The 22,033-nt window shown below is 41.0% G+C and overlaps 1 protein-coding gene across 1 annotated transcript in view; it reads right to left on the minus strand.

Moving 5' to 3' along the window:
• The window catches only part of slc6a9 (solute carrier family 6 member 9), a 63,257-nt gene that overhangs the window by 16,358 nt on the left and 24,866 nt on the right, over positions 1–22,033 (minus strand). The window contains exon 3 of the mRNA XM_046409278.1: positions 1,583–1,739. Within this exon, the coding sequence (XP_046265234.1) occupies positions 1,583–1,739 (157 nt within the window). The remainder of the gene's footprint in view (positions 1–1,582; positions 1,740–22,033) is intronic.

The raw sequence follows: 22,033 nt of genomic DNA on the forward strand, positions 1-22,033 counted from the left end.
CACATCAATTAGTCAAGTACCATGTGATCTGAAGAAATATTAAAAAATATATATACATTTAAATGATATGGCAATCAGTACAAGAAAAAAAAAAAACACCAACAAAAAAGTAAAGAAAACAAAAACCTCATCTGTCACAATAACCTCCCCTCAGCAGAGCTCACTGGTTGTGCAGCTGAGTCTGTCCAGTGGTACAGCAACTCCCTGGTGGTTCAGACTGAACCTGGAATCAGACACTCATCTATAGGGAATGTATGTATAAGTGTGTGTGTGTGTGTGTGTGTGTGCTTTTATACAAGTGTCTGTGTGTGAACTAGGTGGATACAACCAGCTGATACCATGCAACACCAAAACCTTATCTTTCTGTGTGGGCTGCTGGTAAAGTTCAGCTCCCCTGTACACACCGCGCTTATTTGCAGCTGTGTATGCGCTCATGTACGGCCTATAAACAGTATTGCATGGGAACTCTCTAAACGTATAACACTAATCCAAATATTTGTAGCGTAAACATCTGAACTGAAGTAGGTATTTGCTGTGGAAAGGTTTGAGATCCTGAGTTACAGGACTGTGGAAAACAAACTGCATTTCATTACTTTAGCACATTTCTAGTACGTTCAGTCTTTTAGTACTATTTAGAGCACATTTAAGACAGCCTGAATATATGGTTTAGCCATAAGCAAAGCAGCGCGTCAGAGGAAGCAGCAGCTGGATGCATTCTAAGCACTCACACACATTTTCACAGCATTCACACTCCAGTAAACAATAATGCAGTCACACTGAACCAGATTTGATGCTTACAAAGATGTGTGACAGCTGCTTTGATTCAAATCCAAGGTTCAATCAGACAGATGAGACATGATCAACTGTGAAGAGTGAAAGAGGTGATGCTAATATGGAATACGGTTGACACATCTGGCCTGTTCATAATGTGAGCTGGGAAGATTTGATATTCTACTACAAAAAATACAAAACATACCTCAAATGACAAATTGCCAAGCTAATAAGACATTAACTAAATGACCAAACAAGGTCGGTGAGGCTGCATTTTCTTTTGTCTATATAGTGTACTTTGGTTCTGATATAGTCATGCCTGTTTGTCTGTAGTCACTAGTAACTAAAGTCATCAAATAAGAGTCACACTAAGATTTTCATTTCTGCTGCAAATGCATCTTGAATCAAGACCTTGGTCTCCTTGATGACTAGTAACCGGTACTGGCTCCAAGAAAACATATCCAGTCAATTCCTTTAAAACTTAACATAACAACTTCTTGGAGGCCTTCTTGCCCAAGCTATGTTAAGTATGTAAAAAATAGAAGAGCAGAATGAAAACTTGGATCCCCAAGGTCCAGTGGATGACTTAACATCTTGATTGTCCCTAATAGTTTTTTTCTTATGACTTCACATTTCCCTGTTTGTCAGTTAATCAAATCCGTTCTGCTCAGTGTTCAGAAATAATTTAAGTTCATCATCCTGCTAAGTACTGTCTGTGTTTTTATGACCAGCTTTTGACCTGCGCATAGTCTAATGCCATACACTTCGGCAATCATTCGAAATGAGCTTGGCTCTGCATTGACATGTATACCTCCTCCATTTCTGTAGCAGAGGTAGGGAAACCTCCAGACGTTGCCCAGGCCCACAGCATAGCCCACACTGGTGAGGACAAACTCAATCTGGTTGCCCCAGTTCCCTCTCCGGGAGTTTTCATCCTTCTTCACTGGCTCGCCTGGAACTGCTCCGTTCTACAAGACAGGGAGAGACAGGGAGGTTAGCTCAGGTGACAGGAAAGCAAATGCATTTCTGAGATAGTGCTGCTGCAACGGGTCCAACAACTGCTCTATAGGAACTAACTACTATCTATTTTACAGACAGACAACAGCATTCTTACTTTCTCTATTCAGCCACATCAGATTCTCATGTTGAGTGTATTTAAGGGATTATCAACAGTATCATGCAATGATGGTAATTAGTGAACATTTTTGGGGGTTTGTGTGGTACTGAATTACTCATGCTCACAGTCACAGTTACTGGATATTTTCAATAAAATACTTTCTTCTCTACCCCAAGTCGAGCATAAGGTGTGCGCACTGGAGTGGACAGGATGTAAAGTGAAATCAGCGCCTTAAGAACATCCGATAAGCATTTGGTGGTGTCGTCCTGATTTCGAGCTTATCCTCTCCACTCCTCCCTCCCTCCCTTCATCACTCCATCTGCTGGCATCAGATGGTCGCTCTTTACTGACCTCCTCCATAACCTCAGCTGTGCCTGTCTGTCTGTCTGTCTGTCTGTCTGTCTGCGTGTTTGTCCGTCCGTGTATGTTACTGTGGGCACACGTGAAGACACTTGTGCTCTTGCAGAAAAATAAATACTACGAGGCTTAGTACTCCGATTCAGGTGGATATGCTGCATAACTACAAGATAAATTTGTGTTATAATGTTAACTCTGTTAATAGTAAGCTGATATTAAAGTTAGAAGAAATTTTTATTCTTCCACAAGCTACTGAGCTGGGAGGATTTAAAGATATATTTAAAGATATATATAGAAAAATTATGGTGATTTTCATTTTCCAGGAATTGGCTTGACTAAACCCTGAAATATTCTGCTACACAAATGATTCATGTTCATCAAATGTTTAATTTATTTTTTTGTCCCCATGGTCTAAAAAGCAGGCAAGGTACATGCTAGTATATGCTAATATTCATTATTGTGATACATGTATTTTCTGTCAGTGATTAATGAATCTTGTGGTGGAAAATAAAGGCCTAAAGATGTGACTGTGAAAGCTGTTTTTCTATTATGGACTTTTTTGTGTTTGAATAAAATAAAAAAATAAATCAGAGCCAGAGTGCTGGCTCTGATTTATATGAATTTATGTTGTTGAATGCATGGCACAGTAATAAAAACTTCATTCATTCACTCATGCTGCCTGTGTTATCTGTTTATGACAGGGCCTGGTTTTCAGAGGCTCAAACAGTGAATAGCCTTAAATATTCTGTAAGAATAACAGAAAAGTGAATACTGGTGACAGAAACACTCCTTTTGCTGTAAAAAGAAAAAAAATCTTTCATATGACAAAATTTTCAACCTGTCAGACAATTTAAACACATAACAACATACTTTGGCAGTTAAATTTCACTATTCATCTGCCCATCATGGGCTTTGGGGTTAATAGCCTTATTTTATTTACACAGCCACAACATTAAAACCGCTCGCTTGATATTTTGTAGGTCCCCCTTGTGCTGTCAAAACAGCTTCGACCTATCAGATAAAGGGACACAGGACCTCTGGGGGTAGTTTGGTCACTGGTATCAAATGTTGGGTCCTGTGCACTGAGGGTGGGGCCTCCAGGTGGGAGGGTGGATTCAACTTTTCCGTTGCATCACACAGATTGTCGATCAGGTTGGGATCTGGGGGATCTGCAGACTGTTGTTGTGGTCCTTGAGACACTCCTGAGCTGTTTTGGAAATGTGATGGGGTCCAGCTGGGGGGAGGCTGCTGCTGACAGGAAGAGCTGTTGCCATGGGGGTGTGTGCATGTGTGTGTGTGTGTGTGTGTGTGTGTGTGTGCGTGTGAGTGGCGAGGGGGGGGGGTTATGACAATTAATGTTATTCACTTCACTTATAAGTGGTTTTAATGTTGTGGCTGATCAGTGTACATGTATCTTAGTTTATATAATAGCAAGACACACACACACACACACACACACACACACACACACACAGAAACTCTCCCACATAAATACACTGCTTCTGAAACAGAGCAAGTGCACTGTCTTGTTCATCAGCAAAAAATATCAACCACAACACAACAACTAAAAACAACCTCCACATTTTGCCCCCATGGTGCTGCAGTTCAACTCTGAGGCAGCACCAAGCGTGACTAACGAGAGAGAGAAAAAATACTGGACAACAAAAGAGCAACAACCACATAAAACAAACAGCTGCCATATTTCCCCCAACACTCCGTAGTTTATCTTTGAGTCCGGCTGTGCTTGCATGTCAGGAGGGCAAAACAAAGAGCATTTCTCCAGCTTCCTCGACCTTTCTTTGTGCAGGAGTGGAGGCTGCAGGTGGGACAGACAGGAAGATCAGCAAACACGTGTTGTTGATGAGGAGATGATCAGAGTGAAGCCCCGGTCACCGCAGTGTGTGCGTAGAAACCCCCCAGCGGAGAGCCTGCCATCACAGCGGGTCGCGCATTACAACGTCTCCGTTTGGAGTTGACTTTAGAGGGAAAAAGACAAAGACACACACACAGTGTGCAGCTGTGTGTGTTCTTGTTGCACCCAGCTGTACATCTTGTACATCTGACTTCCCTATCAGTAACCAGGTGTGAGCCTTCAGAAGATACACACACACGCATAAACACAAAGGTTGGCAGCTTTGCTGAGGTCTTCATTCTGACAGAAACAGGAAGGGGAGAAAACACCGGCGATAGTGATGACCCCTGAGTCTGTTGTGTAAACTCTCAAAAACTCAACTTGATGTTCAGTCTGCCTTTTTAGACAAAATGATCGACTCATTGAGAAAATAACTGTCAGATTAATCAATAATAAAAATGATCATTACTTGGAGTCCTAAAATGTCATTGTAGCAAGTACACCACAGTGCCCTGTTTATCATAACACGCAAGGTATTGGCACTTGGCTGAGTCTTTTGGTATCAGGATCAGTATGAGGATCAGAGGGAAGAATCTGGGATGGTGTATCCCAGGTTTCCACCATAAATTCTGGTCAACAACTCACATACATTTCTAAAGAAACAAACTGCATATTACATGTAAAATCCGTGCCCCCTAAAAATCAAAACTACAGGTACACAACTATTATCCCACAAGTTCAGCCTCACTGGACCAGAAAGCAGTGCAGCTGTCACAAGACACATCTTTAAAAGCTCTGCTGTGCTGTTACTGTTGATTCATCCAGCTACAGGTAGAGGATGACCCTCAAGTTCAAACATTATCATAAGTGGTTAACTGGTTTAACTGGAAACTAGTACAGACCGAGGAAAATGTGTTTATCCCAAAAAGCAAATTCACAGACACAGATGCTGAATAGGTCAACATGATCCAGTAGAAGTCATAGCAGTGTCAAACACCATGAACTGGCTGGAACCCTCTGGATAGAATTTCAATTTTGTGTTTTTCATGACCTCCCTTAACTGACCCTGATGTCTGCCTCTCTCTGCCCAGGTGTTGTAGCCCGAGGCTCCTGGGAGCTCCGTGGTCAGTCAGACAGACAGTCAGACACTCTGTCCATATCCCTCCATTCCTCTGTCATGTGCTTCTCTGGGACCATCTGGGCTTTATGTAAGACCACACATGTCCCCCTGTCTCCTTCTTTTTAATTTGAAACTTCGCTTTCTTTCCAAGGTCTCTTTTGAGTCACAGCATTGACTCTGTGACTCTTGCACTGGAGTCGTCTCTATTTGCGCTATTCCTCCCTCTAATATTTAACACTTCTAACGACAAACAGAAACGGCGGAAAAGGTTCACTTAGCATTTGTCACAACTTAACCCGTCATATGGCTTAAAGAAAGAGCAAATAAGGGCGGACATCTGAAAGTAAAAGCGGGTACACAACAGTGAAACTGCACTCCAAAGAGAGTGATAAAAAACTGACAAGCAAGCACAGCGAGACTTTTAAAACACAGCCTTCGCCCCAGCGTCCAGCACAGACAAACCCGTTTGACTGATGAAGAAACAGCTAAAGGCAGGAGACCACCGTGGGCGGACAGCGGTGGAGAGCAAGACAGCTGTCTCCTACTGTGAGGCTGTAGTGGTAACATATGTTGTCATGGCAGGACACTAACCCGGGTCAAGGGAACAAGGAAATGAATACACATGATGCTGTCATTCTGCATCAAATAACAAAGTTTAAAAGGTAAATTGGTATTCAAATGGGTAACTGGTGTCGGAACACTTTGACGGGCAGCATGTAAGGCTGTTGCATATTTTCACTGCATGACTATTTGGGCCAAAAGAAACCACGTTATTGCAATATCTACAGAAAATCAGAAAAGAAATCATGCTATCAGTCAAATTAATCTTTAACTTTGTTTATTGTGCGTTTAATCTTTTGTTGGCAAATGAATTACAAGTGTAGGGACTTGAGGAGAGTCTTTATAAGAGTACAAAAGCATACAACAACAGAAAGAAAATGAAATTATTTAAGAGGTTTGGGATTATTTACATGATATTAACATTACTATGTGTATTATTAGCATGTTGAAAGTATATCACATTTATTGTCGATACCGGTATATCCCGACACCCCTCGATGAATCACTCAACTCAGTTTTGCTATTTGACAGCTGAGGAATGATGGTGTGGAAGAGACTGTGAATTGCTGATTATTTTGATATGTTTTTTTCTCATACTTTGAGAAACACAGAATTCCTGATTTCTGGTTCTCATTATAGTAGAACCAGAAATCCGCGGCTGCTGTATATTTGGCACAAACAGTACAATCTTGCAGAAGCAGTACTGAGTCACTATTCGTAATCTCACAGGTTAGACACCAACAATCTCTCAAACATCCGCTGACGAAAAAGAGTCCCTAACTCTGCTAAGCTGAGCTTGAAAAGTCTGCCAGCTCAGTGCCTGAGGCGCGAACGCAAAGAGAAACGCTGATCTGTGCTGTGCAGGCTCAGACTGGAAGTGACATAAGGTAGGATCAGGGCGATTTACCCAAAAAACGTGTCGCTCTACAAAAGCCTGAGGGTGTAATTTGAGGGAAATTAATGCTCATCTGTTTGTAGGTTGGGAGGTGGACTCTTACTGTTGAGATTCTCTTAAGCTATACTGTCAAACTGCTCTGATGAAGAAGCTGCTCGACACCAAGGCTGTAGTTATACCTGAGAAACTAAGCATCAAAAGGAAAAGACTGAAGTAAAGAAAATCTACTTCAGGTCATAATTATTAACACTGCTTAACAGAGCATCATCAGTGATTATATCAGACATCTTTATAATGCACAACAGACATTAGCACTGGGTTTCATCCCATGTGGGAACATAATGTACTGATTAGTGCTACTTCACAAACAGACCATATAAAATACCTAAATACATCCATCCATCCATCCATTTTCTATACCACTTTAGCTGTGCAGGGCTTATCCCAGCTGACTACGGGCCAGAGGCAGGGTACACCCTGGACTGGTGAGCTGTCAATCACAGGGCTGACACACGACGACAGAAACACGCACACACTCACGCCCATCGGCAATGTAGATTAGCCAGTTAACCCTATGTTTTCAAACTCAAACTGCACTCTGATGATACGTAATTATGAAAAGAAATGTCAGAAGGCATCAGGAGGAGTATCTGGGTCAAGACAAGAATCTCAACTGTATTACTTTGTAAAATTGCTATGAACGAACAATAAGATGAACAATAGGTCAGAAACAATGATTCGCTTTTATTCTAGATGCACCTTTTCCATCCTGTGGTTCCTCGTGATGCTGTTGCCTCTCATCCTCCCTCTTCTCACAGTACAAAGAGAGCACTTTACCGCCATAGATGGGCACTCAAACACACATACACCAATTGTGAGGGTACAATTTTGCATGTGTTCACACACACAGAAGTTTGACAGACAGCAGCAAATCATTCAAAGTGATGCCTCTTGACAGCTGCAGCCATGTCTGTAAGAGACACTATCCACTGGAAGAACTACAAACTTCCTTTCAGCCTATGGCAATACTCTTGATGTTACTTTTCCTTCCTTTCCCCTCGTTGATGATGATCTTTAAACTTAAGTTAGAAAATAAAATGTGATTTGGACAGTACAACAAAGAGAGAAGACATTTGTAGACCGAATGTCTGACATTCTGCTAAGGCATAACATTCTCGTTTACAAAATGTGATTTGTTAATATCATGCAGTTGGCTGACTGTGTGTCCTGTTTCCTGTCTGACAGAATCTTATTTAGTGACACCTCCTATAGGGTGGAGGACACTGACAGCTCACAGCCTCCTCTCTCAGGGGAAGCTGTCTCTTTCTGTACGTGTAAGTCTCCATCCCTGTAAGTTTGAGTTGCTTTTCAAGCAAAAAGTTTGTCAGCAATAAAACATTCAACACATGCATTTTTTGGTGGATACCCAGTTGTCAAGGGAAAAAGAGGACTAAAAGAATCAGAATAAAGGTATGTATTTTTTTAAAAAATGGTTACTAGTAGATTAGAAGGCTTTAGAAAGAAAAACATGTCATAAATAGGATTTTGTACTAAGGGAGGAGTGTGATATTTGCATTCCATAGGCATTTCCACATGTGTACATCTGATTTCCACAGGTAATTACCCAGTTATCATTCATTACATCTACGACGTCTCACAGCTGCTCTCTGGGAATACTGGTGAAAGCTCAGCACACACATACAGAAAAGTGTCTTCACATATAGATGTATGCACAAACCCACAAAAGGAACATTTTCTCAGGGCCAAAAGAGACATTGACTATTGGTAATCGAGGAGATCCATGATTTTGAGGTACTTGGATTCTCCATTTCCTGCTACTTTAAACTTACAATTCAGATACAGATTAAGATATTTAATATAAAATACAAACATTATGTATTATATCTTACCATTTATATACAATTATTTTAAATTAATTAATTAAAAAAGCAGTCGACAACAACAACTTTTTACAGGAAAAAAAGGCTGAATGTCAGTCCCATAAATCACCATAAATCAGCCAGGCCGATAATTGCTCTATCTGACATCTTTGATACCTCTGCACATCTGCAGTCACTTTCCAGCAGAGTCCTACAACACCTCCAGTGGAAGCTGAAAAAACTTTCATGTGCTGAAGTTGTTTTTTTTTTTGTTTTTTTTGCTATATTTGATTTGCTAATTAGACACAACAAAACAAGCACCAGATAATGTGTAGCTGAGTTTGGTTTCATGTTCTCACTTGAAAGACTGTGAGAGGAGAGAAAGCTCACACCTGACACAAAGTTGCATCATTTTTTGGAAAGGCTTATGTACCTCACTCAACCTGTGTTATGCAACGTGCTGCCTGCTGATTAATTTATTATGTTTCAAACAGGCCTTAATAAGTTGTGGTCACTACACAGAACTTGGATTTAAAAATATTGCTTTTGGAATTATGAACTGGAAAATTGACATGCAATGTTGAACTGAGATGGAACTGCATGGTGTCCGAAGGAATTTAAAAGGGCGTTGCAGGAAATTTGGATGAACTCAGATGGACTCAAGTTCACACATAGCATCACTGATCTTATCTTTAACAAACACAAATTTGGGGTGTGGCAAGGGATGATTGTGGACTGAAGCTTGGCTGCCCCAGTCATAATCGCCTTTTTGGGGTATTTTTCTGTGGCACTGGGTTTTTATGAAGAGGAACCATTTCTGTGCAGCCCCAACGCACCTGGGATGCATTTAGGTGTGCATGTGTGTGATGAGGTGGACACATGAGTGTCTTGGAGTATCTTCATTATATATCCATATTTGCAGAACTGACTTTACAGCTTTACAGTCTAGAAAGCCTTCTCTCAACAAATGAGGAATTACAGGTAAGATTTCTTTTTGACACTCTTAATTAACTTTATTAAGTTTAGAGCCCCTAGCATGTCAGGAGGAAAACACTGCAAACAGTTTTTATGAAACAGGCTGAAACCTAAGGGAAAGATAACTCGACTTCGGTGTGTTTGTCTGGTTAGTGCAGTTTGTTTAAGCTATTGTGAAAGACTTCACCAAAGACTGGTGAAGACCACTTGCCAAGGTGGGTCAGAGTCCAATTTCAAGTGGATTCTCCTAAGGTTTGTTTGTGGTGTAATCATTACATTAATCATCAAGTACAAGACATCCATGCCTAAATGACCAATGTCCCATCCTGGCTACCCCATGGCTCTGCCACTGATGTTTAAGAGCCAGCATCTTCTGCTTATAAAATGAAAATATGACTGAAGGTGAGAAATGGGGTTGCAGTATTAGGTTTGTCTGCTGAAAGATATAGATTTGCTCCTTTCACTCCATGCACACTAAAATGTTGACCTTTAATGCAGTGAGGGACTCATTTGCATTCCTATGAGCCGCTGCAAATGCATCTGATCTCAATGCACTACTGCATTTTAGGTGCTATGTAGAGCTCTGATGAATATTTTGCTGTATGCACTTCTCTTGCATCAGGAAATGTCACAAGAGCCTCTTGACAATACGTATCAAACATAAAAACATGTCAAACACATCAGAATGAGTCAGTGCAGTGTTTTATGCAAAACATAAAACTCACTACATTTTGAACTTAAATGTGCCCAGTTTTCTCCACCAGGATGAGCTGGTTTATGGACAAATTCTGTGTCTTCTGACAAGGACACTCTATAATACCAAATGTGAAAAACAGTTTTATTCAACGCCATTCATGTGAATACTTAAGTTTAACATCTTGTCAGGGTATAAGCAACACATAATTCTTATAATGCCATGCCTTCCATTCAGTTTTGCTCAATATTTTATTTATATATTTAAATGACAAAACATGCAAATATGTGCAATTAGAAAGTGTAAATCTCTCTTTTACATGAGCCACCCCTGAGACCATTATGTCCAACAAAACAGCTATCTTAAAACGATAACTGCAAAGTGAATTTTCTGTGAGTCAAGCAAAAAATGTTATTTTGCACACTTTCCCCAGACAGTAATCAGGCCTCAGTTATTCAAAGTGGCACACGTAATCTCCCTCACTCCACCTACACAGAGTTTAGTAAACATGTCTGCCTGCGGTGACTGAATCCACTGGGCTATTATGGGACAAAAAGCCCACCGGATCCCCTCAAAAACAGGCCGCTCAAAGCTGTCTTTATGAGTGGGCTGTGAGGTGAGAGTAATAGGCCTAAAGACAGTGCAAACCGTGACTTCTCAACCTGCTACAATTGAGGCCACATACCAAAGAATCCCATTGGGCAGGGACTGAATAAACTCCCTTCCACGGTTGATTAATTGAAACCAATAGATGGGGTGTCAGGAGAAGGAGGTGGAGGACGAGAGAAAATTGAGACGAAGTGTTTGATAGATGGCCGTCCAGAAGCAAGGGGTCACTTACAGGTTAGATCACTCCACACATTTAGAAAGTCACTCAGAAAGTCAAATATCTCCAGTTCACACTTGAGACTAAAATGCATCCTAGAGTGATGATATGCTAGTTTTTAAAGTTTATATTTAAGTTTTTAAGTATTATGCTTTTGTGTAAGTTCCATTTCAATGTGTTGTCTGCGTGCTTCTTTTGGCATTTTGCAACCTTGAGGTATGTACATATATAAGAATGGAAATTAAAATCAGAAGCAGATGATGAAAAAAGACAACAGTAGGGACATGTTCTGCCCAGGCACCATCTTTCATCTGAACAAGAATATTTTCAGGCAGGTGAAAATGCGTTGACACGGACAGGTTCCTGCTGTGTACTACATGAGTCATAGGGGAACTCCAGACTCATTGACGCCGGCTCATATGTAAAAATGGCGTGCTCCACAGAGTCAAATTTAAAAACCTTTCCGAGTGTCTCTACATGTAGATACATGAAGTTCTTCAGACAGATATTCTAGCATTGTCCAGGGATAACTCAGTCCTGATCCGTTGTTCTGATGTAGCCTTTACTGCTTCAGGTATACACACCGTACACAGAAAGGCACTGCAAGTGTCAGATGCAAGTGCCCTAGGTAATCTGACCACAAGTGGAAATCTACCCATACACAGGATGGAAGTTTCCTGCAGTCATGGACGAATGCTTGGCCACCTCAGCTGGGAGCTAAATGCTTTAGGATGCACTTTATTCAAAGTTTAATGTGGAGCTAAATGCACGCCTGAGCACACTGAAGGGCCCTCAAATAAATTAATATTGAGATTACATCCCAAGCACAGCTGGAACTCGTTAATTAGCTTCAAACAAAGTGTTGTTACATTGTCAAACTTGGTCTGAAATCCCTTGATCGAAACTTTTTCAATGTTACAATTGGTTGGGCTACATCAGAGAGATAAAAGGATTTTAACTTCACTTTTTGTTTGTGCAACAGAATGCAACACTCTAAATGCCCAAAAGTGTCTGATATGTTAAATCAAATCAGTTCAACTTGATCTGTGCAAAATATCTACTGTAGGCATAAGACAGTGTGCTGAACAGGTCATCAATCAGTCAGTTAAGAAAGACTGTTGACGTCAGTAAGCTAAAATAAGCAATAAACTCGTCAGTCACTTGGATATTGGTCTTTTATCTATCAGTGAATTAAGTAAAAACATGGCTATAAAAACAGAGTTGGAAGGCCAGATTGTAATTCAGAAGTACAAATGCAAAATGCGATTTAGTTGGTCAAAATGAAATCCGAAGGGAACACATTTATTTGGAGAACAACCTACCTATTTCCTGTTAAATTTTACATATAGTTTTCAAAGAAACTGCACTGATGTGAGAGACTTTAACGAAGAATTTTTGTGAATAAAAATGTATAGCATAGATCCCTCCCTATAAATCGTGTGATCCAGCTCCTTACCTTGGCATGATTTTCCATGATGAGGATCTTGATGCAAGATCAGCATCGGCCCCTCAAATAGTCCCAATACCCTGATGACTGACCAACTTCTCTGTGTCTATGATACTTATAGCACAAAAATTTACTAGGCAGAATTCTGCAAATGCTTGCCCCAGGGGTGGTCGTGGAGGAGGAGGAGGAGGAGGACTAGTTTCGCGAACATCTTTGTAAGACAGAAAAGGGGGGAGGGGGCTAGAAGGGCCATGAAGGGCCAAGAAGGGGCAGGGAGGCTGGGTGTGGTTGGGGCAAAAGAGAAGGGGAGGGCATTAGTGTCAGCAATCAATGGGGATTGACACATTCCTGCACTGACAAGGGTGTGTGCATGTAACTGTGAGTTTCGACATGTGCATGTGGTTGTGGACATGTCTATTTGCGTGTCATAGATTATCCTACTCATGCTGCTACACGTGCATGCAGGTACTGTAAATGGAGAGATTTATTTTGGGAATGATTATCACAGATTCCATCATTGTCACTGGCTTTTCAGTCCTGTCTGTGTACGTCAGCTACATGCAAGATCCATGTAAATACCATGGATCTATTATTACAGTTTTGGTAACCACATCGATTCTACATAGATGACCGCTCTGTTTTGACAGTCTCTTTTGCTGTCCATTGTTTGTGAGCATAGGATGACAGCATTGTGAAGATAATCTCCCAATCCAATGCGGAAATAGGCTGTTCTCTAATAAAACAATGGGATTACATGAGCACGAGTGAACGAGAGCAATGAGAAGGGAAAGACTGAAATAGAGATGGATAGGGAGAGCTCTTTGAGAGAAAGACTGGGTGACAGAAAACGAGGGAAAAAGGAAAGAGTTGGAGACAGAGAGACAAGGGGCAGCGATGGCTGATGTATGCAGACAGGGAGGCAGGTCTAGCTGGATCCGCAGCCGTGTGCACCCCCCTCCACCCCTCCACCCACCCTTGCTTGTTCACTCATTTGCTTAACAAGTTCATTTGTGCGTAGGCCTTCATCGGGTATGGCTGTCAAGTGATGCGCGAGACTGGCCTGCGGAACTGTTGGCCCTCGCAAGCTGTTCACCTGCATCCCTCTCACCCCCACACATCCTCCCATACGCACACGCAAATGCACACATATTCCATCACACTCACAGAACTGGCATCCAATAAAGCCAGTAGTGTGAGCAAATGGTGTGTGAAGACTGGGTTCAAGCTGCTATATTTCCACGATATCAGCTGTGGAGCTGAGTTAAATTTTTTTTAATGGCTTGTTTTGCTGATTGTAGAGCGCAAATCTTAAGTTAATTAACGTATAAACAGCACAAATGTGCCAGCAACTACTTTGATAAAGGAATTCTGATTCTGATAGTCAGTCGATTGTTTAACTTTCTTAACAAGGAATTAATAAAGTGTACACATTTCTTTGCTCCATGACACCTTCCCTGGCATATTACATATCAAAAAGTTATTCATTTAGTCATGAAAGATCACAGGCAGATGATCGATAATGAACAAAATCTTTATAGATCTGAAGTTCTGATTTCTGAGTAGGAATTAGGAAGTAGGAATGAATCAGAAGGTCTTATTTTGGCTAATTCAGTTACAGCATGTAAATTGTGACTGTAGCTGTGATTGATGAGTTACTGAATTTCACTGCTTTGCTACTGTCCCCCAATACAAACATCACACTCCATTATCTATGTTTTTCAAGTTTGCCTTTATTTTTCCTCATTGTTTGAGCACTCTTCACTTGAGATTGCTTTAAACAGCACTATCTCAGTAGAGTTGCCCTCAATCCTCACAAGCAAGTGTGCTGCTTCAACAAGAGTGTGCAAACGCACACACACACACACACACACACACACACACAACCGACAAGCATTACCCCCAACCCCTCCGTTTTTCCCTGCTAACATGGCGAGTATGCTGCCACAACGAGCCTCATCATCAGCTCTTTTTTTCCTCTGCTTTTTGCTTCCTACAAATCCATGACAAAGCTGATGAATAAGCCTCATCAGCCCTTTCTCCTCACCTCCTTTCACAGTTTTCCTTAAACTTCCCCTTCTTGTAAAAAGTTGTAAATGTGAGCAGGTTAGAGCTGCACATCACAGCTAACTACTGAAGAATGTTGGACTGTTGTAATAACACAAAATGATTAGGCTCTGTCTAAGTCTATTTTCAAGTACAAGTCTATTTTCAAACCCCTCACCCATGTAGATGTAAGTATATTCTGGTATTCAATCAACTTTTGATGAATTCTAGAATATTTGAAATGTGAAAACTGATTCCAGATAACTTATTGCTATCTTTGCCAAGAGCACTAACATAAGATAAAAGAAGATTACATTTTCACAATGTCTGAGGGCATATGCAACTCAAACTCTCTAATATTGTGTTTTTCCTCTGTGTTGCACCCAACAACAAAAGATGTCTCACCAAAGAAACTATTACACAAGCATACAGTACTTTGGTCGTTAGTATAAGAAAAGCTGCCACACGTGAAAGACATCACTGACAGGCCTTCCAGCACTGGAAAAAAAACCAACAAACCCATCAGTATGCTTACATGTACAATAGTGTTGTGGTTATCATATTTGTGGTGATTTGGTGGCGTGGTTTTGATATTCTGAAATTTAGATAAGCCTTACTTCAGAAAATGAAAGAGTGGAATGAAAAAGAGCAGAGTGGTAAGAGCAAAGACAATACGGCAGCACAATATAGATAAATGTCTTTAAAAGATGAACAAACACTATTAGTCTCCAGAAGGTGAGCCAGTGATTGTGCCCAACTTGAAAAATGAGCAGTCTCCCAGACTTACTCTCCCACAAGTGAGTTACCAAGTCAGCCAGTTAGCAAAGAACATGCACAGTCAGTTCATTTCAGCTGAAAACTTTATATCAATAACATAGGTAGGGTCACAATGACCTTCCATGCTAACATCCCACAGTGCCACAATTCCACTTTAGTACTTCCCTAACTGAATTTCAGTTGGCTTAATGCCATCTTACAGAGAAAGGCAGATCTGAATTTACCAAAGTGGCCCAGTTAGTTTCAGTTTTCTAAGTTCCAGGAACTTGAATAATTGGATAACCTCACCAGTGTGGTACAGTCAAAGGCCAAGGGCTCCTAAAGCAATGCAGCACCATGATTATCTTTGTGTGAATACCTTTTACTGAGACGGATATGATCCTGATTACTTTCTGGAAACCCAAAGTGACTAATCCTGAAGTGTCTATTCATACTTGAATATAACCTCTAGCCATGTCACTCCCTGTGGCCACAGGCTTCAGGTTGGAAAACGCTGCCCTCTGGCACTGAGAGCTTTGAGCAGTTCATTCTTGCCATGACCCCAACATTCTTCAGTCTGATGTTTTTGCCTGAGGAGGGTAACTCTAGCTTTGTCCAGTGTCACTTATCCATATATGCATTTTGCTCGCAACCCCCTATTACACATCCCCATGTATGGAGAGTTTATATCTGGATGAAACACACCTTTATTTAGAAGTATTCTAACCACCAATACCAGCCAGTCATGCTAACTGAAGAAAACAATAAACTTGGTATTTATGAATCTTGGATTGATTGGCTCCTCAAAGTATATTTATGTTAATGGGCTACATAAACAAAACTGACTTGACTTGACTATTTCCTCCCTACTGTTAAATGCTAAATATTGGTTCTGCTATTTATTTAACAAACCATGACCTGTTCCTAACACAAAGCATGTTAACCCAGTGAGTCTTGATAGCCTCTGAGTGAAAATGAAGGAGCTGCTTCTCCTCATGATTTTGAAATAGTCCATGGGGTTCAATAAATGTATGAATAACCCATATTTTGTTTGTTTGTTTTAGCACTGTTGTTTTAACTGCCTAACCAGCCTTGAGAACCTCTTTATCATATATGTTCGAGATAGTCAGGAATGAGGAACAAATTACCACAAAAAGAAAAACACACTAGACAGTGGTCTGATAGATACGATGAGCTGATCAAAAGCCAATGGTCAATATAGGTTAGTTTAGCATAACACTAGAAATGGGGAAAAATGAATAAAAACAAGGTCATTGGTTAGTTGGTGAGCTTTAAAGGCACCAATTGGCTGGCTTTTAATACTTTTGGACAATGTGCCAAACTATTTATTTAGGGACAGTCCATAACAAAATCAAAACATATTTCTCCTCTTATCTGAAGAGTTATTTATCCATTTCGACTGTTTTAGTATAAGTTTGAGTTCGAGAGATGTCAGCTATAGAGATGCCTGCCTTTTTTTAAATATAATGAATCTGTTCTGCACTCAGCTTGTGGTGCTCAAAGAACAAACAACAACAACAACAATAGTAATAATGAACAGCAATGTCTCTTTCCAAAAATCAAATATAATTCACAGACCTTGTTGTGAACAGTTTCATGTGGGTGCTATTTTCTCTCCTTCTTTAACCTTTCAAATGCTTCTGGAATTAGTAGCTCCTCCAACTTCACAATCCTAACCCCTGACCCAAATGCCCCTGACCCCACCAAAGATTTTAACTTGCATATCTACATCCATTTATGCACACAGGAGGTCAGTAACATATCTCTCCAGTCTCATTAGCTCCCACCTATAGAACTCTCCAGCAAGCCATTATCCATCATAAACTCTTCCATCTTATCAGTCAACTTTACATCCATCAGTCCACCCATCCTTACACATATATTCAGTTGTCTGTGTGTTTTATGACTGTGTGCTTCGGTAAGGCAGCTGTGAGCCCGCAAGGTTAACTTGGTGAAGTCAAAGGGAGCCCGAAGCTTGGAGCCACCACAGGGAGACAGACCAGGGGCACACATGCGCACACACACACACTACACAGAAGCACATGAATACACTTTCTGCCTATTTCTGTCTCTCTTTTTCACATGTGTTTGTTCCCTAGCTTGCTAAGCCTTAGTGCAGTGAGTAAACACAGCTATTTTGCACTTCCGCTCCATAAACTGCAACACCTGCCCCCAGATGGGCAGAGTGCAGAGTTAGTGTGAGTATATGTATGTGTGTGTATGCCTGTGTGTGGGCCCCTGCTGGATTCCTATGCTAGATGTACTGAACTGTATATTAGCAACTACTGCCACATTATATGTGACACCCATGGATGTTTCACAGCTCCATTTCAGTAAAAAAAAAAAAGTAAAAAAAAGAAAAAGACATATAAAAAGTATGAACTATGTTCATTATGTTTAAACAAGCAGTGTTTTTAAAGAGGAGAATATGGCATCAATCTGCTAAACCAGTACAAAAACCATGAGTGCCTGTAGGGCAGACGGGCTAAATATGTCTACTTACAATCTTACAGGAAACATAAAGAGAAAAGGTAGGTGTTGCAACAGCTCTCTAGATGAACACCACTGCAGCAGAACATGTAAGGCCTCATTAACATCTTGGCACAGTGCCCTATGATCCAGAAAATCATCTTATATACCAGTGGTTCTCAAACTTTTTCTGCATGGTCCCTGAATCACTGTATACAAAGCAATAATTTAGGTTAGCCTGTTAAAGCCATTGGTTCATTGGTTTCTTAGACTTATGGCTATTTCAGACTGCTACTGATCGGCTATCAAAAATAAGAGAAAACTCATTACCATTCAGTCAAACGTCAAACTGTGTTGTAATGTAGGGAGAGTCCATGTAAATGTGAAGTTACCATAAATATGTGTAGAATAAATCACTGAAATAATTAAATTTCCTGAAATGTCAAAGTAATGACAATTTCTTTTCTCTGGATATGGATGGTATCCAATCTCATACTTTCATTCAGTGAAAGGATGTCAAAGCCAATCACCAGCACTCTCTTAGTAATTACCAGATCCATCTGAGCTCCTTATTACTCCAATTATTAGTCAAGCATGCCTCAAACTCACACACGACCTCAGACTATTGTCCCAACACTGTGAGGTCAGTCTCCCGCTGTGAGGAGGGATGTGACCCATGTAATGATAGAGGAAATGAAGGAACAGGACTTTTACTTTGCAATTATGAATTTATTTTTTTCATTTTTTACAATTAAACTTTTTTACGGAAGGATATTGGTTGACTTTAGTAATGGGAGAAGTATCTGTGTATAGTGACAGAAATTAAGGAAATGCTTAAGGTAAATAAGAAGCTATAGAAGAAACTATATAATAGAAGAAACCATATAATATTTCTGTAATGCCTCCTTGACTGTTTCTAGTTAAGACTTAATCTGGAGTGGAGTCTAACATAAGAATGATAATTAGCATTGTGGCAAAACTTAACACTCTTCGCCTTTCCTTTTTAATCAGTGTTGTGCTGACCACTGAACCATTTTCCATCTGTTTATTTCACTTCATCTTCTACAAGATATGTGGAGTACTGCAGGACCAGACTGTTGATGACTGACAGACATCAATTTAAGTCAGGGATGTACCGCTTATTTACACCCCTACTGTGGACCTGGTTCGGCCGTTAATAGAGTGTGTTTGTATGAGGAGAGAGAGATCATGATCGCTCCGCTTTATCAGCTGAGTCAACCCACAGTAATCGACCTGGAGGGGTTTCTCCCAAACCTCTCCATTTCCACAGCCAAAAAGTGCACTGCAATCTCATTTTTGATAATCAAGGCTCAGCGTAGTGCAAATTAACAAAAATGTGTTGAAATAAACAATTGGCAAAACCTGATGTATTTACCTAATTTAACAGACACTCTAACTTTAGCTTTCAAGACTGTCATTTATAGTCATGAAACGTTTTTCATTTTATCACGGCTGAATTTTTTTTATATCACATTGGTTTTTAAAGCCTGCAGAGATGCACGCATAGTAGCACAGGGCTGATTTGTCAAAACAGTTTGTGTTTCAGAAAAAATAAAGGTCCTCCTGCTAGGCAAACAGAAGTACTTGGATGCCAGTAATTCATCCACAGGTGAGAATGAAGATATATTTGTGGGAGAGATTTGCTCAGTGTTCTTGTCTGAATAAAATGCACTAAAATGGCTGCACGTACATGAGCTTCCCCTCTTTCCTTTTTGAATTTTTTCACCCACAATTCTGTTTTCACAACAGCAGGCGAGCCACATGTGGAGGAGGCTCATTGTTGGTGAGTTAGCTTGTCAAAATGATCAAAGCCAAAGTCGTACCAAATGACATCTCATCAACCACTTACAAGCCTTTACAAAGGTACGCAGGGGTATATTAAAGAGGAGAGGTCACATCACAATAAGCACATTTACAGGAGAGACAACACCAGAGAATGTCCCTCCATCTCTGTGTTTCTGCAGGTGTGATTGTCAGTAGACAGGACGAGCAGAGCAAGGGGGAAACCGTCATTCTCTTGGACGGATTAAAAAAAAAAAGCTAAAATTCGCCAAACATACAAGCAAAATGCCTTTGATAAACCTTCACTAATCATTGATTTTGACTGTATCAACTTACCTCATTGATGGCAAAACTGGATTTGTGTTGAAGTGCTGATTATTTTAATGTTTTTTCCTTTGGATGTGTATATTTTAATGAAGACCTCTGCCAGTCATTTCCGTTCTACAACACAACAATACCGTAAAAGTACAAACATTCCGACTAGCGTTCACAGGTAACATCGTGTCATCCGCAGTGGTTGTTCTGAGGGGAGAAGCCAGATGAAGAAGTTTGTGTGTAGAAAAATACAGAGAGATAAGGTTGGTACCGCAACTGAAGGAATTTGAATTTAAACAGAGATTTATTTGATCATAGTCAGTAATCATAGAGCACATTTTGCAGCCATAGGCACGTGCAGCCGCTTTTAATTAACGTTTAGTCTACACAGTCCTGTCAATCAAAGCGTTGGGAGAAATATGGTGAGCATGTGTTAACAAATCTAAATGGACCAGAATCAACGGATTAGCGTGTGGACTGTGGAAGAGTTGTCTGTTGTGAATGCTGTTTTTGGGAATTGTTCTAAGTCCACACACACGCACACACACACACACACAATGCAGCTCTAAATATCTTCAACCTTCCACCCACAATCCATCTCCGATTTTTGTGTGCAAGCAGTTCGAGCAGCTGTTGTGTTGGTGTGTAAGTTGTGTATGTGTGTGTGTGTACCTAAAACTTTTGTTCCTGTGCGTGTGTGTGTGCGTGTGTGTGTATTTGCCTACAGAACTAAACCAAGCTGACTCAGCCTTGACAGTAGCAATTGGAAACAGGAGACAAGGACTTGGCTAACAACATAAGCCAGCAGCAAGGTCAGATACACACACACACACACGCTTTTTTCTTTACCTGCCATAATGGAAATGACTGACTATATCTTATCTTTGACAGAGCAGAGGATTTAATTGTTTCTAAGTGTTTCAAAGCCAGTAAAGAGAAAAAAGAAAGCCGAGTGAGGGATGTATGTGCCAAAGCGTGCGATTAAAGCGGCTTGTAGGGGAGGAGGACTGCCGGCTGGGGAAGGGGGCATAAATATCGACCTTTTCTGGACACTTCTGCTTTTCCACTCTGTCACTCTCTTTCACACACACGGCGGACCAGCCCACTTCCTTACCAACCCCATCTCTCACAGTGCTGCCCGGACTTCCCACTGCAATTACTTATAAAAACTTTTCAGGGCCGCCACACGTGGTCTGGTTTTTAAAGAGCTGCATCCCCCTCCTCACGTGGTGCGGAGGGTATTGAGTCGTCACAGACCCCCTGAATGATCACCGAAAAATAAGGCGGCGTAGACAATAGCTCGTCTTGATGAATTCAATTCTTTCAGGACCCTGTACCGTTGTCCAGGCAGCTCCGGGCAAAACAATCATTGCTTTGATAGTCCGAGAAACTCACTCAGTTGCTCTTAGAAACTTCCTCCGACTACTTCCGAATTAGGATCTAAAGATAACATACGTATGACCGGAACTTGGGATACGTTCAGTTTTCTTATTCCTCAAAGGCTCGCTTCCAAGTCCTCTAACAAATGTTTCTGGCAGCTTAAGCCGGCGGGAGGTGCAACTAATAAAAAAGGAAACAACGGCACGCTTGCTTCTGATGAGGGAGTAAAACAAAACAAACAAACAACAACAACAACAACAAAAACAGAATAAACTCAATGACAGCTTGAACTGACCTGGTCTGTGGTGGAAGCGGCAACGGTGTTCGAATCGGACATGATTTGACGCTGTGACCCAGTGGTGCTGCTCTGCTGGCCACTGTAGGCTCCTTCATTCACACCTTGCCTTTCAGTTCCGCAGCGAAAGAGGGGGGAGAAAACACAGTACACCCTCCCTTTTGCCCTGGCTTGATTAATGCCTGAATTACTTTCACCTCATTTCATCTGATGGAGCTCTGCTTCCTCTCCGCCCCTCTTGCTCATTCGGCATGGTAGCCCTCTCACTCCCTCCACCCACCCCCTTCCTCCTGCGATTCCAGCTCTGCCTCCCCTCCATCCATCCCTCCCTCCTTTGCGCTCTTACTTTTTACTCACCCCTCCCTGCCTTTCTCCTCTAGCCCTTTTACTTTCTCTTTCTGTCCCCTTTTTCTGTCGTATTTCACCATTTCAGGAATATGCGCCCTCCCTCCTTCT

The sequence above is a fragment of the Scatophagus argus genome, chromosome 13 (genome assembly GCF_020382885.2).
Source record: "Scatophagus argus isolate fScaArg1 chromosome 13, fScaArg1.pri, whole genome shotgun sequence".
NCBI classification, from domain to species: Eukaryota; Metazoa; Chordata; class Actinopteri; family Scatophagidae; genus Scatophagus; species Scatophagus argus.